Source organism: Dermacentor variabilis, chromosome 1 (assembly GCF_050947875.1).
Source record: "Dermacentor variabilis isolate Ectoservices chromosome 1, ASM5094787v1, whole genome shotgun sequence".
Classification (NCBI taxonomy): domain Eukaryota; kingdom Metazoa; phylum Arthropoda; class Arachnida; order Ixodida; family Ixodidae; genus Dermacentor; species Dermacentor variabilis.
The window spans coordinates 287268831-287296049 of NC_134568.1; the positions used below are offsets into that span (position 1 = coordinate 287268831).

General features: G+C 46.9%; 2 protein-coding genes across 5 annotated transcripts in view; one reads left to right on the forward strand and one right to left on the reverse strand.

Moving 5' to 3' along the window:
• Positions 1 to 27219, reverse strand: part of LOC142566709 (oxysterol-binding protein-related protein 6-like) — a 147555-nt gene that overhangs the window by 95994 nt on the left and 24342 nt on the right. The window contains exon 2 of one of the 3 annotated variants that reach the window (XM_075677575.1): positions 5301 to 5382. The exons of 1 other annotated variant lie outside the window; for it this stretch is intronic. The gene's annotated coding sequence lies outside the window, so the exon portion shown is untranslated. Of the gene's footprint in view, positions 1 to 4007; positions 4158 to 5300; positions 5383 to 27219 lie in introns of those variants that run through there. One more of the 3 variants, XM_075677565.1, reaches the window with a different exon arrangement.
• LOC142566738 (uncharacterized) lies at positions 21259 to 27167 on the forward strand. Of its 2 annotated transcripts, none has more exons than XR_012825123.1 (2): positions 21259 to 21491; positions 26736 to 27167. XR_012825123.1 is itself a non-coding variant. In XM_075677609.1 (2 exons), exons 1-2 carry the CDS (start codon positions 21319 to 21321, stop codon positions 26799 to 26801), a joined length of 213 nt encoding a protein of 70 aa, XP_075533724.1. In that variant the 5' UTR covers positions 21259 to 21318; the 3' UTR covers positions 26802 to 27167. The 2 variants fall into 2 exon arrangements, 1 of the variants encoding a protein (XP_075533724.1); XM_075677609.1 differs by having other exon boundaries at positions 21259 to 21465.

Consider the following 27219-nt stretch of genomic DNA (forward strand, 5'->3'; position numbering starts at 1 on the left):
ACACCTGGCACTATAGCGGGACAACCTATTCCCATACCATGTTTACGGCGCTGTGTGTTACCGCGGCTTGTTGGGAAAATGTTTCTTGTAGCATATGTATACAGTGACTGTATTCAGTTTAGCGACTGCCGGTTTCAAGGAACATAAAGGAGAGACAGAGAAAAGAAGAAAACAATCGCACTGAAAGAAAGGGCCTGTTTGCTCGGTAACCCACCGGTCTTGCGTGCCTGAGCTGGACTGAACGTTCCGCCCTATAAATGCTGCCGCTCTCCCCCGCCTGAAACGCGTTCAAAAGCAGTCAGCCAGGCGACGTGAAACTGTCCAGCGGCGGCAGCCAGCGAAGCCCCGCTTGCTTCGCGACGGGGGAAACAAAAGAGCGAGCATGGGCGGCGTGCCCCCCTTTGAGCCCTCGAGAGGCGCGCGGTTCCTCCCTGCCCGAGTGAAACAACACTGTGCGGCACTCCTTGAGAGCGCGACGGCAAAATGGAAATACGTCACGCCTCCTTTACGCGGCGCTCTGTTCACTTAGCCTAATGCGACGCTGAATTATTTAGGGCACGGCTCTGCGGCAAGGAGAGCTATTTAATCAACTTGCCACCTGCGCTACGCCTACGCGGAACGGTATATACACTGACCGATCGTGCTCTGAGTACGCTACCAACAGCGGTAACTACACACCCGCGAGCAAGAGAGTACGAGCCATGATCGCTGCATTAAAGGTAAACTATTCTTCGCAGCCTAGACACGAGAAATTCACTGGAGCAGTGTGGTCTGCGCAGTCCGCCTCTTCGTTGCCCCGCAGGCCTTCGTGCCCGGGGCACCAGACGATACCGTGGGTCCATTCTAGTGAGCGGCCCAGGATTCGAATGGCTTGTATAGGGGGTGTTCCATTCATGTATAAGCGACACGCCGCTCGTGAGTTTGTAAGGACGCGGGCGGCCCTTCGCTTGGTCTCGGCTTCGCGAAGTGCGAGAGCGATCGCTGCTGCTTCTGCTGCTGCGCTGCATGCGGCGCGGATGGAGGCAGAGGCTACCAGGTTCCCCTGATTGACGACGGCGATTGTGTATTTGGGCCCACGACGTGGCGACGAGGGATACGGGCTAGCATTCATATAGTATGTATCTGGGTCTCTGAAACGGCGTTTGTGCGACGTACGGGCACGCGCTGCTCTCTTCTCTTGATTGTGGGTGGGGTGCATGTTCTTGGGGATAGGGTCTACTACAATGTTCTCTCTAATGTGGTTAAACAGGAGTTGTGTTTCTTCTTTGCAGTACTGGGGTGTCAGCGGGTACCCTAGATGATTCACGGACTCGAGCAGATGCGAGACACAAGTTCGGTTGGTTCCATTCATCACACGACGCGCGTGTAACCGTGTGAGATATATTGCTATAGTGAAGTCGCATCGGTGATCGCGGACTAACGTTTTCGAAGACGCGACTCGTGCAGAAACTGTTTTGCAAGTTCGTAGAAGTAGTGCGCAGTCCAAAAAGACCAACGGACATGTGCATTGCGTCTAATATATTCAATGTGCGTTTATGTTGCGCTGACACGGACGCCGCGCATACATCGAAGCATTCGCGCCATTGCGTTCCATTTGCCTCATTGCGTTACATTCGCTTGAACATTTGCGCAAAAATTGAAGAAAACTTCACTTAACATTTCCCCACATGCGTGGAATCCGATGATACTCTCTCTCTTTCCCTCTTTGTTTTATTACTTATTTAATGATTTATTTTACATACGCCATCGCAGGAAATCACTTTAGAGGAGTGGTAAAAAAAACAAAAAAAACACGCGAACAAACTTAAGGCGTGCGGCACAAAACAGATAAGAGCAATTAAGTCAAATAAGTACTCCGATATCCAGAAGGCGAGCACAAGTAAACAAAGAAAGATTCACTAATAGGTCATCTGATTATATTGCACAAAGTACAATGAAACAAAATAATAATGTGTGCGCTAACGCACTGTGTTATGGAAGCGGAAGACATTGTAAGACGTTATGACACGTGCGCTATAGGCGCCTCTTCGTTGACTTAATCGGACAAAGAACTTCGTTTTGCAACGTCTACAGGTGCGCTGCAGTGGTCACGTCAGCCCCGAGATACCGTATGCGTTTCGAGGCAGGTAGATCGCAAGAAACACGGATAGCGGAAAGAATGAGCGCATACAGAACGCTACTTCCGACTGTATTTATTACGCAAGAAAACACGTATATAAGCGTTCACCATTCATAGCCACAGCGTATGCGTCAGAAAACATTCCATATCTAGACAGCTGACTAATACCATTGCACATCGAGGCGACGCCTGAGCCGCACACACGGATGAAAACACGCCCACATAGAAAACAACGCCGTGAAAACAATATTAAAAAAAAAGATTTTAGCTCAAGAAAGGGAGATCGTCAAAAGGATAAGATAACAATACAAAACTTGTATAAAAGGAAACTAGCGCCATGAAACGCTGAAAAACGCTTTCCTAACTGGCGGTAAATGTGGTCGAAACAACCGAGGCGCCAAAAAGGCAGCGCGTGCGTAAAATCTCTAGGAAGAGGAAAGAGACAGAAGAAAAAGGAGCGAATAATCAAAGGGACTGGTGGACTGTATCACTTATAGTGTTGCAGATAATCGAGAGCTCGTTCCTCGAGAGTGGCACAGAAGGGGCGCTGACGCAACTGTAGTGCCAAGCCGTTCAATCCACGGCGCTTCAAAAATTTATATTTTATTATGCATGCTTTAAAATGTATGCTTTACTATGCAGTTTTTTTTTTTTTTTTTTTGCTGTGCTTTTACTTGTTGGGTCTGGTACACCAAGCTCTTTTCTTTCTTTTTTTCCGGATAGATTTTAAACAAAGAGAACGCATTCAGCACGTAGCTAATCCGGTCTTTACATACTTATTTGAAGAAGCACAGATTCCTTGCACCAGAAATGGCAATGTCCAGGTAGCAACTTAGAAAATATTCACTAATTAACTTTTTAATTAGCCATGTTAGTGTGTATGTTGCAATAGCGAAATTGATACACGGCGATAGTGAAGTCTAAGCAGAAATGCTAAGACTAGCACCACTTCGGAGATATCCGTTCCCCAAAATGTGGTAAGAATTGCATTGGCGTTTCAGTTAAGAACGTCCCGAACTGGTGGAGGAAGGCTTTGGGGTAACTGCTAAATGGTACGCCAATGCACTCCGTACCACATATTAAGGACAGATATCGCAAAAAGGGCGCTATATTTTTAGAAAAAGAAAACATATTTCCAAAAATAAAGTATAAGGTGCAATAACTATTTTCACACTATTTTCGAAAAGTTTAATAATCCTGAAGGTATGCGGAATATGGTCGATAAATAGTTATGCCAAACAGACCTGATTGCTCGACAAATTGCTCCACTTCAATTTCTCAAATGTAACTTGTGCACTGAAGTGAGTAATATTTTGTTGTGTGTGTACAGCGCGCATGCTTTCAAAATGTCGATTTTTTCTTCTTTAAAACATAATTATCCCTTTTGTAATGCCCACCAGCTGTGCTCTCAACTAAGAGTGGTAGTATTGAAAATGAAGTAAATAATATAAAAGTTAGTTGCAAAATATTTTCGATTAGCAGGCTGGACATTGCGATTACTTATGCAGATAACTTCCGCTTTTTTCCAAAAGTCCCCTCGAAGTGGCCGAACCTCGCTATCGGTTGCAGGGGATTCTTTTTAAAAATCTGTTCGAAGTAAAAAATAACATGGAACAGGTGGCCATACGTCGATCACCGCACAACAAATCACTCAACTGCTAGTCGGTGCTCGCGGCCAGCGTTTCTACGTTTTCCGAGTCCCCATCTGTCCCGCGCCGCAGCCCAAAGAAAGCCGACCAACTAGCTCACCCCAAGTGGTGTTAAACAACTCTCATTAGCGCTCAATCTAAGCCGCGACGATAAATGTATAGGAAGGGGGGTCGGCCGAACGAAGCTAAACGCAGGTATGGCCGATCACAGGCGGCATCCACGAAGGAGCTTGACTCACCTTCCAAAGGAGAGCCGAGGTTTACCTTGCCCAGGCGTGGGGGCGAACGCAGCGAACTAAAACGGCGGCGACAGACTGAGCCGACGGCTCATCAGTGCGAACTGCTCCCTGTCAGTGCTGCTGTCAGCGCAATGCCGAGCGCGCAAGCGAGCCTCGACATGTGCACGGCCGTGTCGGTGCGTCCGTCAATGAACCGACGAGTCGCGCGAGGCGAGTGTCTCGGCGCCAGGATGGAAGCTCGCGACGCCGACAGGTGACCCGCGAAGCATCGCACCGAGGTCACGTCCGTCCAGGGGCCGTCGGACACTCGCTCTTTGAAAGAGGAAACTGAAGCTCGGAGCTTCTCCCTATGTAGACGCGCGTGAAACGCATACGTGCTCCAGTTGGGCAGCCAGGTGAACCCGTTTGAACGCCCGTTAGTGAATTTCAAAAGGAAAAGGCAGCGTTAGATTGACTTTTAGATTAACGACATCTACAACTTTCAACAACAATAATAATAATAATAATAATAATAATAATAATAATAATAATAATAATAATAATAATAATAATAATAATAATAATAATAATAATAATAATAATAATAATAATAATAATGATGATAATAGTTTTTAAAAAACGTGAGAGCGGGACGTAGTGAGATTTTGGCACTCGCTCCGCTTCACGTGCGTGGTCGTCTGGCTCTCACAGGTACATCGGAGCATAGCAGACGACCGAGAATCGGAAACGGAAACTGGGGTCGAAGTTTTTTTTTTTTGTTATTGGCCGGTCGATTTCGCTAATAACATGTCCAGCATCAAGATTGGACAAAATTTGCTCTTACGAACAATTCTAGCATAACAGCTTTTTGTGAATACGGGGCCTGCAGGTCTGTAGAAAAGCTATTATACTCCGTCATCTAGGGCTGTCTGAGGCATAATCGAAACCCCCCCCCAGGGTTTCGATTATGTTTGGATGTCGAGAACCTTTATTTGCACTAAAAAAATGAAAAGAAAGAAATCATTCGGAGATCCAAAATGTCATTTCAGTACTAGGCCATGAAATTGCGTGGGATAGCTCACAAAATAAGCAACATTCGAAATAAATTCAAGCATCAAGTTTACTATGTAACTAGCAGCAGAAAGATTCGTCACATTTCTGTAAACTTCGTCTGTTACAGCATATGAAAAAGATAAATTCAAGCATAGAACTTGCGAAGAACTCACGTAACCGAAGTAACAATGTAACGCTAACTGCAAATTCACGCATAGATTACGTCCGTGTTAAACATGCGCTCTGTCAAGTGCAGCTTACAGAATTGCGAAATGTGTTTTTGCTGCGAACTTGCGAGGCAAATATTTGGTGCTTCATTTTCTTTTAGGTTTTCTGCTCCAATCTGAAAGAAAGGTTAGAAGGCGTAAATTAATAATAATAATAATAATAATAATAATAATAATAATAATAATAATAATAATAATAATAATAATAATAATAATAATAATAATAAACTTGAACTCAACTGTCTTCAGAACTGATACTTTTTTTTATTAAATGTAGGAAATTTCCATCAGCACGGTTCAGGGAATGCTTGATGCGAGCACTTCCCCGTTTCGCATGCATTTGCATTCGCAGAGCCCGACTTAAAAGCCCGTCATCAAAGCAAACATTGAAGACAAAACTAAAGAAAGAAAAACGGAAGAGGCGGCGGGGGAGGGGTGTCCCTATACATCCGCCAGTGTCGTCGCCATCTTCCAGACCCTGACTGCCGCACTGCTGCGCGCGAGCAGCCGCTTGGTTGCCGATTAATGTTTGCACAGGCGAAGTTGCGTGCCCATTTGGAGATCGCTATCGACAGCGTATGGTGGACGCAGCTTTAAATAAAATATAAGCCGGGTGCGCGGGAGCACTTGACCGTTCCATGAGAATATATACGATTCGGAGCTTTGAATTTTCGGAAACGTCAGCGCCACTCATTGCCACTTTTGTGGCACAAAAAAAAAAAAAAAAAAAAGGAACGCGAATGAAAAAGCGCGCCATACTCAGCACCTGTTATGTAGTGCTAACTTGCTAACTTGGGTCGACAACTCCGCTTAATAGTGTCCGGCAAGGGAATTATTCAAAAATATATATATAAATTCAATCGAGAATCTCAGTAGCCGCTTAAGAAGAAAGGGGGAGGGGAGGGAGAGAGAGGCCCTCGTGCGCTTCCTTATCGATTGCAATGCGATAGCATTATCAGGATCTGTCCACTCGCACTTTTTATGAGACTGCTTCCGGGATCCACCCGCTTTATTTTACGTCGAGAGGAGCAACGAAAGCCGCCGCGGTGAGTGCCCAGCATAATGCTATAGCATGAAAACAGTGGCAAGCGTGTTCACATGCGCAAGAAAGGTCGCCTCCGGAGAAGTCCGCCTAGGGCGATGTTGTTTTTGCGCTTCCAGAATATACCAGGGGCTATTGCCTAAAAATGAAATCTCCACGCTGTCCGGTAAATGTCTCTCCTCCTCTGCGCGTGGGTGTCGTACAGTCGACAATGAAGTATATCTCAATGTTTAAATGGAACCCGAGAACCTGTAACACGAATGCACGTCAGACACTCGGCCCAGTTCGCAAATTCAGATGCGCGGGATGGACGAAGCGTCTTCAGCTCAGTGCGTCGTGCGTGCGCGAGATTGTGTTTAGTTGTGCGATGCGCCCGAACGGCCGAGGTTGCCCATAATGCACAAAAATTATCGTAAAATTGGTGCATAAAGTCTAATTGTAACTTTCCTTTCCTTTAAATGAGCAATCAAACACCGCGGCTTTCCGGCACGATGACGTCATTCAGGCTTCACTTTCGAGATGTCTTCTCTCTCCCCTCTCTGTGGGTGCTGCCATCTGAAAAGCGGCTGCCAGCACGACAATTTCATCACTGTTCTTCTATAGGTGGCAATCAGCTAACAATGCCGTGCCACATGGACTCGTGCATGTATCCAACTGCTCACGAACGGCCCTATTAACGCAGTGCCGAAAGTATAAAGTATTCATATTAACCACGTGGGGTGGAGGCGCCGAAGCGCTCGCCGCGTAATATTGCCTATAAAGCCACGTCGAAAACCAAAACCACTGAAAGCTGCACGCCGGCGATGTTTATCCTCGCCTCGAATACGCCAACCACGCAACGCTTGATGACGCGCAGCCATGTTTACACGCGCCGCTTCCGGCCCTCGGCACACGTTGCCGGTCGCGATGGGGGAAATGCGTGGAGCGCGCACCGGCGCACGTATCAGCGCTATTTGCGCTGCAATATAGCCGTGCTCTGCGGGGTGCTATGCGCACACACATGTACGGGAGCGTTACGGGAAGCTATATAGACCTCAGCACCGTCGCTATTTTGCTGTTCTCGCACGTCCTGCCGGGAAGGAAAAGGAAAAAAAAAAAAAGAACGTGATTTACGTCGATCGTTAGCCTATAATACATTTCTTTTTCGTTCGCCATCGCACTGACTCCCGAAGGTCCATAATGTATTGATTTCGGAAAATGCCTTTGGTTAGGCGCGTTGCGGCATTGCGCAAGCAAAGGTCACCGTGCAGTGTTTACGGTATACGACGAGCACAGTATATACGATCTGCGGGTGTTATAAAAAAAAAAAAAGAAAACGGAAGCGAGAAAGAACGCCAGCTGCGCTCAGTGACGTTGTCTGTTGTGTTGCTTTTTCTTTTTCGGGCAGCGCAGAGCGTATACGGAAACGGCATACTTGGCGCAGCGCAATTTACAGAGTATGCCTCAGAGGTGGGAAACACGCTGAGAATAAAGAGACAGACGAGGCAAGCAACGTCTTTCCTGCTCGTACCGTCCTGTCTCGTTTTGCCCTTCACCTGTTAATTATGCACATGGGCAGGCAGCTACTAAATAATGCAATCGATCAAAGGGTTATGATCAGTAGCAAGCCTGTGGAGTAAAGCAAGAGCGTCAAGGAAGAGAGAGAGAGAGAGAGAGAGAGAGAGAGAGAGAGGGGGGTTCCATTTAGATAATCAGAGGGCCGACTCCGTGTCTCCTGTGCAACTTTGAGGAGAAGAAAGAGCGGGCTCTCGTACAGGCCAGAGTCAATTTCATATATGGTGCGGACTTTAGTCGGGTGTTGCAGTTCGCAAAACAGCGCACACGCAAAACCCCTGCTGCGTTCTTTACTTCACTGTGGTCTTTCGTGGCTAATTTCGTTTCCGTCTCACTTCTATACCCGCAAGCAGCGCAATGTCCAGAGTCCTGTCTCTGAACCTTTCCTTGTACATATATAGAAGTGCACATGTATATAGGCTTTAGTTATGCAAGAAAGACATTGAGGTCGGCGCGTGTAGGTGAGCGCTGATACTCTGGGCTATAGGGAAGAGGCAAGAGAATCAAAAGAAGTGATGAATGACGATGAAGAGATGTGTATGGGTGCAGCAATCCTGCCAGAGCAGCATGTCCGGTCACGCGGCATTTGCGATGCGGGCTGGCGGATAGTTGTCTTTAACGCAACAGCGTTAAGGGCCCCGTGTCGCAGAAAATCCGGTGTCGGCGTTGGCGGAGTTGTCCGTGAGCAAAAATTCTCGTATATATTTAGGTATATGTATATGCCACGCCATGCTATATGACATGCCGCACATGTGGGTTATATTGCCACACCATTCTATCACTAAAGTTGCTCATGCCTTGTCTTACATTCTTGACAAGGTTATTCCTGATCGCATCCCGGCCACGGCGGCCGCATTTCGATGGGGGCGAAATGCGAAAACACCCGTGTACTTAGTTTTAGGTGCACGTTAAAGAACCCCAGGTGGTCCAAATTTCCGCAGTCCCCCAGTACGGCGTGCCTCATAATCAGAAAGTGGTTTTGGCACGTAAAACCCCATAATTTTAAAGGTTATTCCTCGGAATTTTGAGAATAAGAGCCCACAAACAAATGTCATGAAACAAAACACCGACAGCGCATGCCTTTTATGTTAAATCTTCTCAGACTTAAATGTGCGAAACAATAACGGAAACCTGAAAATTATGTTGGTTTTTTATCTGAGCACGACTGTGGACTACCTTCGGGATCGGCCCACGCAAGAGGCCGCATTTCTACCAGAAAGCTCGCCTGCGTGCATAGCCTTCGCCGCCAGCGTTTACCAGTAAACATTACGGTCACGTAAGCTGCTGTTGCCAGGAAGCGTGAGAAGCAATCGGGAATCTTTGAATGCTATCGCCTCCCACTCTTAAAGGCGAAACTTAAGCGTCCTCCAAGTTAGGTGGCAAGCGGCTTCATGCACCGAGACGTATGCGTATTCTTTATAGGGTCTTAACGCAGGCATTTGCAAGCATAAAAGGCTCCGTAATGTGTCGCTGCGTACTAGGCGATCTGAACACGTTCACAGTGAATAAAACTATGTTAGTACTAGCGGTGGTCTCATGAAATTGAATAACTACGCCGCCTCAGCAACATACTTCATTGAGAACAAATATAAACAGGCAGCAGCAAGCTAAAGAAAGCATGATGCCTAAGTATTGCACTCCAAAGACTTCACGCTACCTATCGTATCGCACACACGCGCGCACGCACACACACACGCGCGCGCGCACACGCACACACACACACGCATACACGCACACGCACACACACACACACACACGCACACACACACGCGTGCACGCACGCACGCACGCAAGGGAGAAGAAATGTTTGCGGTCACAGAAAGCAAATGTAGATCGTGAAACTTTATCCGCAGGACTGCTCAGAAACTCGGGGCGGGTCACGTTTTGCGTTTGATCAGGCATTAACGACGCTTCTCCCTAAGCAGGTTTCAGATATGGCTGTCGGGCGAGTAGACAGACCAAGCGCCTGTCGCATTGACTCGAGGCCTCTCGTTCAAGAGCGTAATACATGCAGGTCGCCGTCCGTGAAACTCTATATCGGTCCATAGGCAATGCGCAGCTTTTCGAGAACGTGAACAAAAAGGCGTCAACAAGCCAGGCTGGCAGCTTACGCTAGCTGCCTGGAATGTCCGGCAAGATAAACGTGTCGGCAGCGTACGTCGTCGCACCTCCTCGCGGACATTGTTATCGCACCTCCCGACGGACCGTTCCCCTGCGCAGGCGCTGCTGCACAATAAACTCGCCGGCCGCCCTCCAGCGAAGCAGACGGATCGCCCTCTCTGTTCTGGCACGTCCTGAGCACCCAGACCTCTCACAGAGGTGAGCAACTTTTTCGTCCTTCAGCTTGTCGCGTGATCTAGAAGCGGTGCGCTGTTTGTTCGCGAAAAAGCGAGAAGCCACAAAGTGCATGATACCAATGTACAGCACGGTACAGAACGCGTGTTTGCCAGCTGCTCCCAAATGCTTTCCGAAGGGCAACTCACACTGCTGCCTTCCTCTCACGCCCTCTTCCTTTATACTCTCACCGCCCGTCTCCCCACCACGAAGCGCGTAGCAACGGTGGCAGGTGTATTCGGTTTAGCATGCGGGACGGCCTCTGCGCAAGCAAAGTTCAGCGGGTGAAGCGCGTCCCTTATACGCCGCTGCAATTCGCATTGACTTTTCTTGCTGCCTATGCACCGAAGGGCAGCGGTTATAGTTTCCATGTGGCTGCTAACCTCAAAACTTTTCTTTGCCGAAAAATCTTGACTGGTGTTCTCGTCGATAAAAGCGCAACGTACTGAAAGCCACGAGTCCGGCAAGCGTCACTAAATCTATGGAGAGCCTACGAAGAGATATCTTGACTAAGTGGTTTCCGTATACTGACTCCGCTACAAAATGGCTGCGCTCCGCGCGCACACAATGCGCATGCACACGCGTGCACGTGTGGGTTTTCTTTTGATATTTACACACACTAGACGGGGAGGGGGGAGATACCCTTCTCTCCGTGCACTCCAACTTTATATCCATCATTTGATGCATTGGGAAGCTTTAGGTTTTGCGTACCGAAAGTTAGGAGACGCAAGAGCGCCGGGCGTACAGTAGGACACCGAAATGGTATACAAAAGAAACCCCCAAGCTGTTCAAAATGACGATGCAGGGTGGGGAGCTTTGGGTGCGCAAATGTCCCTTTGGGCACCCAAAGTCATTTGCGTACGCAAAATTACGCAACACCCCATTACTCAATATAACATGCAACAGTATTTTAAAGACGTAGAGAGAGAGAGAGAGAGAGAGAGAGAGAGAGAGAGAGAACATTTATTTGTAATGAGATGGGGCGACTTACTCCTAGGGTGGAGTCCAGGGCCCCATTGGCTCGCGCCACTCCGCGTGCCCGCCGGATCAGCTGTCGCTGCTCTTGCGGGTCTAAGCTGGTCAGCGCAGTCTCCCAGGAGGAAGTTTAATGAATAGGGGAGTAACCCGGAGGGTGTGGGCACTTCCAGGTGCAATAATAGACGTAGATGTCCCTAAAGAATTTCGTCATTTGTGCACAAGCAAGGCAATTGGAATTATTTTAGTCGCAGAAGAATGACGACTGCTCAGTAACAAGTTGGGACAACACTATGACCACGTGTGCGGCGTTACGCTTATAGTTACTCTTACCAAGTCCCGTAATAATTATACTCTGGTCTTCGACTTGGAGCCGCAGAAAATCGACCATTTGTGTCTTGGTTCGTGATTAATAAAGTGTAGTGCGACTCGAAGCGCTGCGAGAATATGACTTGTTTAGTACACTAAGCGGTCTAGTCCATCGTGGTTCGGCATCGCTTTGTTTAGTATCAACATGTTTCACTGACCTGTTCATTCGTCGTGTTTCTGTTCCCCGAGATTGTACAATCAAACCTATTGTCTCGCGAAGGAGCCGTTTGTCGATAGCGCTCTTGTTTTTTTTTTTCTTAATTATTTCCTTTCCGCACTGCGGAGCCGGCAGAATGGCTTCGTACTCAGCAGCTTATCGTAGGTGATCGTGCGTCTATAGACCTCAGCTTGTGAATATATATACAGTGTGGCGAAACCTCGCGAACCGTGTATTTCTCAGCTCTTTCTATCTCCGGATTATGACTATAGATGACAGTACGCTACAGTACCTTCAAATGTATTCTGAAAAGCAGTGTCTTAGCATGTACTTTATAGAAGGTTCCTGCTTTGTTATTTTTTATGCAGGTGCACTGAAAATGTGTTGAAAGCCGCACTGCGAAAGGCTGGTTCAATGTTCAATGGTTATTTATTTATTATTACTATTTTCTGCATAGTCAGAATGCACCACAAACCAACAGACTGCATGGGGACCTCAGATTAATCTGCTAACTGGTGCCTTTGTCAGATGGGAAGAGGACTTGGCACCCGGGGGTGCCGCGTCCCAGAGCTTACATGCACTCATCAACCCACCGTCATTCGGTACATTGACCCCGGCACTGGTTGCCACCAATTGAAGCTGCTGCAACCCCATCTTGTTCGGTTGCTTCCCTTTCAAAAGTTTTAGTTATGCAAGGACTGCGGGTGCCTCCAGCTAGGCGGAATACACTTCTACGCGTCCCACTTCTGCATGTTGGATGCGCATCCTATGCAACCTCCGAATTTCGTAGTTCAGCATTTTGTCACACGATATATACCGTGTGTCCCGGATAACGTTAGCCATGCTGCTCAACAACAACAACAAAAAAAAAAAGACTTAAAAAACACGGTGCAAGGTACAATTACCTGCGGTGTTCGGCCGTCAGCGTCTGAGAACCGTCAGTCTTTAAAGTGGTATCTTGGCGTTACCGTGGAGGGCTATGGAGTAGTCTGAGCATCCGGTGACTGGCTGAAGTGCGCTAAACTCCTAGTGTGCGAGCTTTCTCCAGCACAAGTTAGCTCGTTTGCGACTACCTCTCACTATTTTCTATCCACGTTGGATGCTGGCAAAAATATTCGCTCATATTTGCTGGTAAATGGTCATGTAGAATGAATGACTGCGAAGAGGACACTTCTTTGTTTTGTTTTGTCTATTGGTCCGTAGTATATTCAATCTCTTTAGTGGGAAACAGATGGCGTTGAACGCATGACATGGAATACATGGAGCCACTGTGTAGAACTGCATATAATGCTAGCTGATACATTCCGTGTTGTAGAAACATCGGTCGAAGAGCGGCGCGGAACATGCCAGAAGTGGTCAACTGAAGTTTTCTTCACTCTGGTGTCGTATACGTCGATTGCGCAGAACTGTTCCAGCTTATCGCATCCTTTCTAAATAAGAGTCCTATACCTATTGAGGAAGTGTCAAAATTCCTCCAAGTGTTGTGACTGGAGGGCGAGGAGTGAGGGTTAGCGGACCACACAGGCCTCCGGTCGTGCCGTAAGCATCCCGAGGTTTCAGGTGTGTCGTGCGATTCTCAGCAGGCAATGACCACTGGGAAGAAAACTACAATGACGCAGAAAATCCAAGAAGCAGGCGTTGCTGAAAAATAGCGCAAGTACAAAGACAAGGACCCCGTGCAGGCGCGAAGTGTTGAGGCATGGGTTGGAGCCTGTGACCTCATGCGCCCGCCCCCGGCGCAGGCCTTTAAAATCCGCAGTCATGCCTTTTATGTAAAGCTCCTATACCCCTCCCGCTTTCTTCTTTTCAACCGTGATAAGGTTAACTACTTCTTAGTCAAGGTATTGACATATTGACGCTTCATCAACTGTTCCCATAGATCATAGTGCTACATTGCGTATTCTTATTTCTTATTTTTTTAGAAGTGACCTGGTTAGAAAGAACTATGTTTAATATAATTTGGTTTATTGCTCTTTTGTAGCTCTTTATTGTCTTTTGCTTGCTTTGTTTTACAAGCGCCCGCACCGTTTTTCTCTGATGATTTGCATACGGTGGTGGATTTTCTTTATTTATGTCCAGTGTTTTCTTCATCACATTGTGTAATCCGTGCTATAGATTTTTTTCTGGTTTTTTTTCTTTGCCACGCTATTATAGTTACTATTAGGAATACTTTACGCACGTTTTTTTCAACGTAAATTACAAAAATTTGGCTTTGATTTGCTGTTCGCCCTTTCTTTCTTCTATGAGTGGGGGGGAGGGCGCAAAGCTGTTTCCAGGCCCTTACCCTGCCCTCTCTCTCTCTCTCTCTCTCTCTCTCTCTATATATATATATATATATATATATATATATATATATATATATATATATATATATATATATATATATATATATATATATATATATATATATATATATATATATATATATATATATATATATATATATATATATATATATATATATATATATATATATATATATATATATATATATATATATATATATATATATATATATATATATATATATATATATATATATATATATATATATATATATATATATATATATATATATATATATATATATATATATATATATATATATATATATATATATATATATATATATATATATATATATATATATATATATATATATATATATAAGACGGGCTAGATGGTGCATTGCAGATCCACGGAAAACAAGCGCACAGGAAGACACACACGAACAGCCGAGAAAGACGCAGGACAGCGCTAATCCTGCGCCTGTCCTTTGTCTTTCTCGGCTGTTCGTGTGTGTCTTCCTGTGCGTCTTCCTGTGCGCGTATTTTCCGTCGATCACGCTTAACTATATGCGCTTTCTCGGCGCAAGGAAAGGAAAGCGGGAGAAAAAAAAAATGCATCGCGTCGTTGGTGAGGATTTATTCCTACCGGCTGGGTGGTGTTGTCTTTCCTGCTTTCTTTTCCATTTCGTTCATCCCGAGTGCCAACAAATACTTTAGATAAATGACCCCGCCCCAATCCCTTTTTCCGTTAACTAAATCAACGAGGGTTCTATTAGGCTTTCCTTGCCTTCAGTGACTGTTAGCTTCTTGTCGCACGGTTTCTTCGTATTCAGAGACCCTCATTTCACGCGACTCTTCTCGCCGGAAGTTCGGCACGGTGATTTCCACCAAAGAACACCGTCGAAGACTTCAACGAAGGGCTGTAGGTCGTGTTAGTTGAGGTCCCTTGGAATTTCGTAAAGTGAGCGTATCTTGCTATAATCAAGCACCGTCGCATTCAAAGTGCACCGAAATTCTGGCGCTGTGGCCGATAAAGGCGGCCGCGACCTTCATATCAGCAGCAAAAGGTCATCCACCTTTCCCCACAGATTCGCGATTAGATATATACTGAAGGCTTCATAAGAAGACGCAGCGTATCGGCGAAACAGCACGTGTAATGAATGTCGAAGAGCCAAGATGTTTTATACGCTTGAATGGAAGACCACTCAAGCGACAACGCCGATGTTGATGTCGTATCATCAGTGAATGCAGGGCCGGAAAACAAAAGCACAGACTTGCCGAGTGTTTCCACTGGAGCCAAAGAGCAATCGGCGACGGCTCCCACTCCACTTGTTCTTATGAACTGTCTGAGTGTTGATATCACAAGCCTACCGACAGACAATTTCCAAGCTCTCTACATTGAATAAGAGTTCGCAGTTTGACAATCTCATCACTGCTTTCAGAGGGGAACCGTGACACGTGTTAATAATCGTGTCGCGCGCTCAGCGTCCTTCCTCTTATTATTCTGTTGTTTTTGCTATAGAGGCTCTATGCACTTCGTACGACGTCACACGTCAGACGCTGAAGTGTGGCATTACTGAGCGAAATACTTGTCGCGTTGTGTCAACGCAAAATGCTTTTAACGCTGTGCAGCGCTCGCAAAGAAAAGTTGGCAATGATACGTGAAAATGGCGATGTTGTTTTCCTTTCTCCCTTGTTTCTTTAAGGAGACTAGTGGGGTCCATAAGTATAACAATGCATTATATTTTTAGCGCTGCGTTGTAACCATTGCCCGCATTCAGAAAAATCTTTCTTACGCTAAAGCTTTTCGTAAGAGCAGCTGCCAGCGAATCAAGATATCAGATAGGTTATTAGCCAAGGCGGCCGGCCAATGACAGAGCGCACTTAGAAACGAAAGCCTTTGGGAATTCGGGCCCAAGGTCCCAAGAACACTTAATATAACGCGGTGACGGTATGCTTTGATTTGAAGAAGCGACGTTCAGAAGTGTTATGGGGGCTGGAAAAACGCTGCGTATGACCATGCCCAGCCACATTGACAGGCGCCGGTGAAAATTTCGCCACTGCACTCTCTTCGACGCGGACAGTGCGCTTGCTCTAGATGTGATCGATGCTCAGCCTTTTCCAGCCAACCTTGCATAAGAAAATGCAGGTTTAACGCCTCCATTGTCCAATAGCCCACTTGACAGGCAGCGTTTGCCGTCTGCCGGTCGCCTTTATATCTCCGTTATCACGATTGGCTCTGCCCTATAGGAATAGCTTTAGCGTAATAACATTCTTTTTTTTTGTTGCGAATATGGCCATTCGCACACAAAATTAAGTTTACGCTAGAATAATTTGTAAGAGCACACTATAGCCAGTCGCCATGACGGGCATATTATTAGCGAAGGCGGTCGGCGAATAGCAAACAGCATTTACGAACGAGGACCTTTGCGAATCGGGCCGAATTCACAAAGCTTGTCGTTCGAACAAACCCTTTGTCACTGACTGACTGCCTTCGCTAATGATATGTTTGCTATGACGATTGGCCGGCGCCTACTTCTACGAAAATTCTTAACGTATGAACTGCTTTGTGAATATGGGCCCTCTATTGCATGTCTCTGCGATTGGCTGTCGCCGTAATGATCGTATTTTTTATCCCGTAGATCGCTAACGTGAGTGGCGGACACCTAAACGCCGGCCAATGAGGAAATGGTCTGATGTGAGAGAAGCTTTATGAATACGGGCCCTTACGATGGCTTAGCTGTAGGAGAGGTATATATACGGCATAAACTCGTGTAACGGCCGCACTCGTGTGAGGATGGCACCTCTAACTTGGCAGCCCAAAATATCGAAAAAGAAAATTCAATCGGAGAAGCAATCGCGTTCGGTGCCCCGATGCCGCGCTTGCGCATCGGCGAATTTTCGCGCGCTGCGTACTTCCACGTGCCGCTACTAGATGGCGGGAGCTGCGCGTTGACCTCTGATGCAATGGTACGTCCGTGCTCTGAGGTGTGCAGTAGTCGGCGGCTGCGCCGGCACCATTTTGAACGAAAAGTTCGGTCCCGTGTAAGGGCCGCACCTAGCCAAAATTATGATAAAAAAAGTGCGGCCCTTACACGAGTCTGTAAGTCTAGTACACAGTGCGGCATATTGAGCACGTCGTACGGAATATGTCAATTCTTCCGAACTAGGGCTCGCATCTTGCAAAAAGCTGTTACGCTATATAGAATTATTCGTAATAGCAAATTCTAGCCAATTCTTCTGCTGGAAATATTGTTAGCGAAGGCGGTCGGGCAACGGCAAAGTGCACTTACGAAAGAAAAGCTTTGTGAATTTTGCCCAAGTTTTGTAAGACTCGCCGCAACAAAATGTTTTGCCGACTATAGTTCGTTCCTCACGTACGACCGGGGGGTAGACAAAGCGCAAAGAACTTCCCTTTTTACCTGTGCTCTATATCAGCATTTATTTCACATCATGCTGAAAGCGAGCAGCTGTGCCCAATTTTCTTTTATGCTTAAGTGAATATTAAATAATATAGCCACCAAATTAAGCTACTATGGAACGCCAGGCAGGTGCGCCGACGTGAGGCAGCCCAAGCGCGCGATATCAGAGAATAGCTGTTCACTGAGATCGACGCATACGAGCTGTGCCGCATTGTCTGCGCATGCGTGGGGGCGCGGACGCGAGCTTGCGCGCGTCCGCAAGCTTACGTGTGGTGTGGGATTTAGTCTAATCGTGGTTTTGGTGACTCTTTTGCAGTACGTATTGAAAGACGGCGTACAAAGAATAAAAGAAAAAGAAAACGCGCGACAAATACGATGTTAACTGTGCAGTCCTGCCTGGTTGCCCCACTCACCATTCAATATCCAGGAGCCGAATTCACAAAACTTTTCGTTTGTAAGTGCTCTTTGCCATTGGCCAGTCGCCTTCGCTAATTGAATGTCCAGCATCAGGATTGGCCGGAGTTTGCTATTACAAGAAACTCTGCCTTATAAGAACTTTTCGCGAATACGGGTCCAACTTTTTTTTGACTGCGACAGGAGCTAAATGCTCGAAACTCCGTTTACCTTGCCCGTCCGCACCGTCCATTCTGTGCAAACAGTTAATGAGTTCAATTAGGCAAACTAGGCCACTCTGAGTTACAGTACGTTAGTGGGATCATCAGGTTGCCTCTGACGAGATAATTTTTATCGCCTTTGCTCGATTGCGCCCAAGACAGCGATGAGACAAAGCTGTAATTATTTGAGAAGCTGAAATTATTCGGTTGTTTTATTACAACTAATAGTGACCACTGTCTGCCAAGCTAACAAAATTATAATAGCCGCCTTGCAACTCAGTGTTCTATGGCGGCCTGCGTCTAGAGAGTGCCTTTTCAGACATGATCCTCATGTAATAGCGTATTTTAACTTTCATTCTGGAGCTGCGAATCAAAGCACGAAAGCCCACGATTTAATTGCGAGGCAAAATGAATTCATGGTAGTGGCATCAGAACCACATACTGAAAGAACAACTCTTGTCGCCTAACCACTAAACGAGTCATGCAATAATCGCAATTATCATAACTTATTTTTCGCGATATAACGTGCATGACGCGATGTGAGATGAGTGCACGCTTACGATTATTTTATGGACTGCTGAGTGGCGTTCACGCCACCCCGTTCATGCCTCATGGTATCACAAAGACTGCGGCATTCGCGTCTCGCTGCTACCATTTCATTTGTACAAAACGAACTTAAGTGCTTTTTTTTTGCGATGTACTCGAAACACGAGGCGATAATAATGTTTATGTGCTTATGGCGAGCGGAGGGTGCGACAATCGCACATCGCGCGCTCGACACGGGTAGTCGTTGACCTCACTACAGCGCGAAGACGACCGCGCAAGGCTAAACGCTTTTGTGCTCCGTCAAAAATGCAGACCAGCATTTACGACTGTGCTACAACTACGGAAGAAACGATCGTTAAAGATATTCACGCCGTACACGCAGATGTAAACACGCTGTGCCTAGCAGACGACGCGCGACGCAATCCACACTATCCGTGATTCGGCCAGTGCCCGCCAGGCGGCGACGTTGCTCGATCTCTTGACCGCTTCGGAACCTCCAATGATCTTGCTCTCTCTGGAATTCCAGAACGTTCGCTGGTCAGAGCTTTTGACAGTTCTTTCAGTGTACCGAAAAGCCGGGATTTCCGGCTGCGGCAGTCAGAAGATTCGAATCAACTCTGTGAGCGACAAGTCCATCGGGGATGGTGACGAACCTTTCCTGAACGACCTTAATGAGCACCACATTTCGGGTCAGAGTTGCGCCAGAGCATTGACGATGTCAGCTCAAAACGTCAAGTGCAGCGAACAAGTATAGGCGGCTAAGTCACCTTCAAGTGTACAGTCGCGTACGCCGTTTGAGCCCTTTCCACAGCGATGCTCTCGTCTGCTTTGCTAAAGCTCGTGAGCACCCGAACTTTAGTGCTCCTATCTAAGTACATGCAAAAGGAGAATTCGTTTTTCTCTGCAACCACTGCACTAAACTCGACGACGTATATTACATTTAAAAGAAAAACTTAAAATCTAGTGACTGTTGGTTTCGAATTTTTTATTTAGGTCGTCCATTTGTTTATAAAGATTGGCAAAAATAGCAACTTTTCCGAAAACAAAACTATCAAGTTTACAACTCCGTAACTCAACATCGAAAAATGATACATATCACAATTTCGTGAATTACATCTCATAGTAGATCTAAAGCGGACAAAATTGATATGTTAAACATGAATCTAAAAAAATTTAGCAATGTGTACATACAACTTTTTAAAAACCCTTCTACACTATGTGACAAATTAACGTAAGATATAGAATGACATATGAAATTTGTCCGCTTTCAATTATCTAGTGAGTGCCGTTTACAGAACCGCGATATCTGTTCTTGATACAGAGCTATTAATTTGTAAACTTCGTGCTTCCATATCTTTAGAACTTTCAAATTTTTGAAAACACTTTCAACAATATTCAGGCCTTAAATTGAAATTCCGGTTCCAGCAGTCTCTAGAATTTAACTTTCGCTCTCAAATGCAACAAATTTCATTAAAATCGGTCCAGGGGTTATATCAGAAAAGTGTTTTTACATTTTACATGTATTTGAATAGGCCGCGTCAGAGCTGGGCCCGAGCTGAAGCTTGCTCTTAATAACAGCCTTTACACCGGAAAAGTGTGTTTATGGTATAACAATTGGTTGCCTTCTCCCAAGTTCCCTAGCGGTGATAACATTATAAACAAAATAAGACTTGGTGCAAAACACGGGAAAATGGATTTTTATAGGCCCTGAAAAGTTCACTGTAGGATCCAACATCGAAATAGGGATTAATAAGCACAATTAAAGTGCCACTAAAATGCTTGAAGACCTATAGTTCGTGCTTATGTGTTAAATAGGCACGATAAGGACGTAAGAAAAAAACATAAGCAATTTGCCTTAAGTTCCGGTTTCTAATAATAAGCCTGAAACATGGCACATACCCACTACAGAGGATGCGCCGAAATAAAGCGGGTGGCATAGAACAACGTCGAAACCATCGACAACGTAATTGCCAACAGCGACGTAGTAGCGACAACGCTATGTAGTTCACAACAGGATCTCACAGGATTCACGGCCGCCAAGTGCCCTATATAGAAACACTGCATATGTACAGAGGACATGAAATCGTTCAAATCTTGTAGGTGACACTGCGTCATTTCGCTTGCGACGTCGGTTGCAATAAAATGTTTGGCCTCAGAGTTGATTAATCCCCACCCGGGACCTTCAACACGAATAATCGAGCCTCAAATGACACGCTGCAGTCGCGTTCGGCTCCGCTGGACAATGGAAACAAATAAACGTGACTGTTTTACACAAAACGAACCAAAATAAACATGACGTAACAAGAATATTTGAGTCAAACATATTCAAATAGTAAAATGTTGAACGACCTCGAATTAAAAAGAATTGCATAAGCCTTTGGCCGAACAGCTTCGAACAAAATGTTCCATAAAGTTCCGCATTTGAACTAAATAAATTTAGCCTACTTAGACAGCGGGAGTTCTCGACTAACTATTCACAAATTTTGTTTACATTCTTTGAGATTTCGTTCTCCTTATTTCTGTACTGAACTATACCCGGTTTTTGGCTAAACCCCCGCAGTGGGTATGTGCCACCAGCATCTATAGGCTCTACATGCTACACTATATGATGGAATGCTGCTATCGCATTCAATGAGTTCGGAGCTGAAGAAAGTTGTCTATTCATTTTCTCGGCGCACGAGCTACAGGTGCTCCCTTTCCGGTTGACGCAGGTACCGCGGCGCCGACCTGCGCCGGGTGCTGGGCCCCCTGATGCTCTGCCTGGGCGGCTTCCTGCTCATCGGCGGCTGCGTGTTCATGGCTTTCGGCTACTACTCGAACTACCGCGACGAAGAGCGCGGCTACTCGCAGGCGCACGCGCGCGACTACGACAGCGGCCAGCAGCCCAAAGATGTCAAAGTGAGCACGTACTGAGAGCGGTCCAGGTATTTGGTTTGTCTCACTCTCGCGGCGCCGATTCCGCCGAGGAGACCCAGCCGCTTCCCTGTCCCAGTCTACCTTCTTCGCTGCACGCCGTGCATGCTGCTCTGCTCTCTTCGATGCGGCGCACCTTTCTCAGCTCTTCTGCACCGCTGTTTGCGCCCGGCGCCTCTGTGCAAGCGCACGCGTGAAGCGAGAAATACACCATGGAGCACAGCGGGTGGCCCCCTGCACGTTTCATGTATACTGTATAGTCAGTTTATTTAACCCTAACACTCGGGCCACACCGCAAGTGGCCTTGTGAGACAAGCCATAGAGTGAAGACGCCTATAATTTTTGGTAAGACGGCTGACTTAACAGATCCAGCAGGGGCATAGTGGTTTATTACAGATATATTCGAGCTCTGAATTTAAAAGACACAAAAAGAAAATTCTGTAAGCGTGTGTGTCCATAAATACTATTAATACCGCTGCCGAGCTTCCATAAACACTTTTCGGCCATTCCTCACCGTTGCTTGTGACAAAGAAATTACGTACAATCTCTTCCTTCTGGGCGACCTTTTATTTGCGCTCACACGGCGAGAGTTCCTCGCTGACCACGCTGCAAGATAATAATAATATTTGGGGTTTTACGTGCCAAAACCACTTTCTGATTATGAGGCACGCCGTAGTGGAGGACTCCGGAAATTTTGGCCACCTGGGGTTCTTTAACGTGCACCTAAATCTAAGCACACGGGTGTTTTCGCCCCCATCGAAATGCGGCCGCCGTGGCCGGGATTCGATCCCGCGACCTCGTGCTCAGCAGCCCAACACCATAGCCACTGAGCAGCCACGGCGGGTAACACGCTGCAAGAGGCCCCGGAAAACAGCTTTAGGCGTCGGCAGTGCTCGTGACACCGACCACCTGTCCCCGACCACGCTAACAGATATCACTTTAACCTGTGTTTTCCTTCGTCTTTTATTTATTATTTGCCCGCACCCTTCTACTTCTTGTCGTTTCCACCTCGATACACAGGCCACTGACACACAGGCGCGGCTTCGTCAGCGATAGATGACAACGCTCGGAGCCGGCCTACGTATCAGAGTAATGACCTGTTTAAACCGTATTAACTGAATACCAGTAATGTCTGCTTCGTTTTCGTGACTACAAGGGTAAGAATGAAATAAATTGCGAAGGGTGTAACCAAAAAGAAAAAAAAAAGGTGGGGTTTTACGTGCCAGTACCACGATATGATAATGAGGCACGCATTGGTGGGGGACTCCGAATTTTGGCCACCTGCGGTTCTTTAACGGGTTCGGAATGTCCGGTACACGGGCGTTCTTGCCTTTCGTCTCCACCGAAATGCGGCCGCTGCGGCCAGGATTCGATCCCGCGTCCTCGGGCATAGCAGCGCAACGCCAAAGCCACTATACGCCACCACGGCGGTTGCAGGGTTTCGCCTCATATACTGTCACAATGTATGGAGCAGGGCCCGTATTCACAAGAAGCTCTTACGCTAGAAATGCTTGTAAGAGAAACGTCCAGCCAAACCTGATGCTGGACATGTTATTCACGAAGACGGACGGCCAATGGCAAACTTCACTCACGATCGAGAAGCTTTGTGAATTTGGCCCCGGAATCTTTGCACCTTTATGGCGCTACCGTTTATGTCGATAGGAACGTTATAATGTTCCGTTAATATGTATACGGACGTGCCGTCCTTGCTGCCCGTGAGTCGATGGTAAATCACCTCAGTATGTACACGGCTGTGTGTATACTGCAGGTCAAGCTCCTCCAAGTGCCTTGTTCCGCTTTGCTTGGTTTCCGATGGGGCGGGGCGAATTCGAGCCCTCCTGTAATATTCAAGGATTGCCGAACGGCTCCAGTCCACTGGTTCGGGGTCAATGTGCGCCTCAATGTCGGGGCGGCACTGGTATGTTGCGGGCGCAGTGGCCACCGTGTGGGCGAGTTCATTTCCCCGATGCCAGTATGACCTGGTATCCAGATGACTATGGCTGCGCCAAGGTCCTCGTTTTTGTTTATAATCTTGGCGGCTGCCATGCAGATCACATCGTTTCGGTAGTTTCTACACGCCTGCATGGAGTCCGTCAGGATATGGGCTTCCTCACTTGTGCTGACATGCGCTACAAAGCGATGGCTATCTCTTCGGCCTCGCAGATGTCGTAGGCGCGCGCTGTGGTGCTCGTCACTGCTCTGTAAATGTCATCCATCACCGTGGTTGTAAACCATGGTGTGCGTGTTCTGTGTACTGTGACGTCAGTGTAGTATGTGTTACTCCTGCCCTCGTAGGTTTTCCTGTAGCGTTTGGCTGTAGCTTCTCTGCGTCCCGGGTTTAGGACGGACGGGGTCCATTTGCGCTGGGATTGGAGCAACTGTGATTTTGTCCCTCTGGGCGGTTGTGAGGTCCGCATGCCTGTTCTGGAGTTCCGCGCAGTCTCGGAAACCCAGTCTGTGCAGGAAGTCTCGTCCCGTTGTTGATTTGGTGAGCCTTAGCTTTTGCACATTGAGCTGTGCCTCCATGAGTTCGTCAAAGGTATTCGAGACAGCTCTCTTGACTGCTGTCAGGTATTCCACGCCTCATTGCTCTAGAACGCAGTATCACAGTATCACAGCAATCGTGTTGAAGAGGACAAAGTAGCCGCATTTATATGCAGAGGCTCAGAACATTTGCTGACTCAGAGAAGTTTGTAAAACAAGGCGAGCTCAAAGCTTTTTTAGGACAGGATAATTCAAGGTCCCCAGGGGACAATGAGCTACGGAACGAACTACACGTCATCATCCTTTCGTATTGGCTAAGTGGCTTATCCAACAAAATAATGCGTTGACGGCTTTCTACCGAATGCTGCAATATGATGCATTTTTCGTTATGCGTGCTTTCTGACTTGCCCAGCGGGTGCAAGAAGGGGGGGGGGGGGGGGGGTATTCATGCTCGAGGCCAAAAACGAAGGGCAGGACAAAACCGCGTGATGTCGACAATTTCCAATTCCTCGCCCTCAAACGCTGGGCGTATTGTGTCGTCCACCGCACAACGCAAGAAAAAAGAAAGAAAACGTAAAGAGAAATAAAGGCTGGCCAACCTGTCAATGGCACACTGTGTTCAGTGCGTTCGCTGTGCAGCTCTCAAACGACGAAAAGAAAGCGTCCCTACACAAGTATATATAGCGAACGCTGGCACATACACGTCGAGTATAGCAGCGTCTCGGACTTGACAGCTTGCGTTATACATAGAGTCCAACCGGGAAAGCTCTGCCGACACTATAGGCTATAGGCTTGAGAGAAACAACGGGAAAACTAGGCAGCTGAACAACTCTACACGGCGGCAAGCGTAGCAGTGTGCACTTTCCGTTGGCCCGCTCCTTCCTCCATGCATCAATTTTTTTTGTCTCGGCCAGACGCGAGGAGCAAGGACGTTGTAATGGCCTGCGTGCGGCCCGCAGCCAAGAGCGAGGAAAAAAAAAAAAAAAAGAAACGCGGCCCTCAGCAGAGCGTGTGCATCGCTTGCCAGCCCCGAGGAAAAAAAAGAAAGTTTCCTCTCGGTGCTTACTTCATTGATCGCCAGCTCTGTTGCCGTGATTGTGTAGGAAAAAGCAGTCACCCGGCAAAAGGAGTGCGTGTGCGTGCCCTTTAGCAGCATCGTTATTAGTGCGGGCCAGCGCCGCCTGGCGTTTTTCCATTTATCATTTGCAACTACGCCGCAGTGCTTGCGTTTTTTTTTCTCTCTTTTTTTTAACGCCACCGCGCGAATGACACGGCAACCCCGGTACTTGGCAGATGCCACGCGATCCCAAAAATGAAGACGAAAAATGCACCTTTGCATGCACGTTGTCACGAGTACTGAGCCTGCCAGTGTTTGACGTCTGTCTCCTCGGGCTGCGCCATTGTTCGTCTCGTTTGTTGAACTGCAGCCGTCTGTTCTATTAACGCATTTTACTTGCGCGACTCGAGCCTACCAACCAGTCAACGTGTGTTCTATTAAGTGTCACCTGAATATATCCCCAAATTTAGTACCTCCAAATTTCCTACATTTTTTAAACCACACCTTTTCCTCTTAAAGAAAAAAATATATCCTCTCTAGAGGCAGCTAGTCATCTTTATTATCATTTTTTTAATTTCCACTTTATCGTGCCTCATACTTTCTCCCATGAGCGTTATGCTCCCCTTTTCCGTTGAACGGCTTAACAACCGGCTTCTTGGCCAATCTACCGTGGAAGGTAAGCGCCGTGTAATTAATAAGTAGTATTTGGAGCAAGCAAGCTGGTACGCTATTTTGGATGCCCCTGCTCTATATGGGCAAGTACCTGACAGCAGCTATTCGGCTGCCGCTGCTTTTTAGATCGTAGGCTGTACGCTCTTTGCGACGTTATAATTGTCTCTACTGCATGTTTTCTATACTGTACTGTCTCCAGTCGATCGAACCCCGCATCCTTGCCTCCTCGGGTGGAATCCTCAGCTTGCATGAACGTGTCATGAGCCGGTATACCACGCGGAGCTGTCAGGCATACGGGGCAACACATCCTAGCAATTACCAGTTTCTGCAGTGACAGAGGATAGTTCACACAAAACTAGCAATCAATTGATGATATCCTAGGGCATTTAAATATACGTATGTGCACAAGACAGTACAATGCCATAGAGACAAGGCCGTTGTGGTAACGAAGCCGCTAAAGGTGAAGAGGTGAATTTTTTTTTTCAGGCGATATATGGCCTGAAAAAAAAGAAAGGAGGAGATTAAGCAAGACTTAAAGAAATGTATCTCGCATCCGAAAGTTCGCTGCCTAGAAGCTAGGCATAAAAAAAAATCATTCGCAGACGTATGCCAACCAGACAGCTGATGCATCAAAGACAGCGAAGCTGTAAAAGCGAGTTCTTCCGCACTTCGAGAGAACTTTGGTGGGATCGAGGGGGGGGGGAGTCTTTTTGCTTAAAAGCAAATTCGAGGCTCCCACGCACATCACATTGCATTAACATTTCATATCGACCGCGCCGTCGCACGCCGGCCATCACCATGCCGCACGAAAACCGTTGCCGAGCTACGCTTTAACAGCTTCGCTGTAAAACCACGGTGCAGGAATTCGCGGGAAGACAGGCGAGCCCAAGTACTCCGCGCACTGCCAGTCTTCCAAAACTGGAAACGCCGCGCGTGCAACGTGTTGTTTAACGAAATATTTTACTCCGCGGGAGCCCATGTACGCGCGACGACTGGTTTCAGTGTGACTAAAGCAAGCGAACAATGGTTCTTTCCCTTTCAGATGCGCTATCTCGGAAGCTCAACCAAGGAGGACTTGGAAGCCGGGACGAGGATGATGGAAAGATGATTTCAGCCTTGGACCCGCTACACGACTCCTTGTACATACATTTTTTTTTTTTTTGGTTGCTGCTGCGGCGTTCATACGGATGAAAGATGCACACCGCAGAAGCAAGCCTCTTCATCAATTACCTCACTACGAAAAGACCGCAGTTTAACGCTGCTCAGCGTCTGCATGCTCCTCGTTCAACTGCCCGCATTTGTCCTGTTTAACACGCGATGCAATTTCATTGTCAGCTTCAGAACAGTGCATTAATAGCGACATCGTAATCAACATCGCACTGAAGCGAGATGCAGTGTCATTCATAGAATACATGATCTGCATTGTAGTCATTAGCCACTCAGTGAAATAAAACTGTACTGTCAAGCCTCAAAAGTTTATGTGCATATTTTTGAGCAGTCTAGTCAACGACTGCTTGAAAGTCTAG

Excerpts from the sequence above, each read along its gene's own strand:
- LOC142566738 (XM_075677609.1), top strand. The coding sequence starts at position 21,319 with ATGCTCTGCCTGGGCGGCTTCCTGCTCATCGGCGGCTGCGTGTTCATG. Across the intron at positions 21,466-26,735 it reads AGCAGCCCAAAGATGTCAAA|ATGCGCTATCTCGGAAGCTC; the intron begins GTGAGCACGTAC and ends TTTCCCTTTCAG.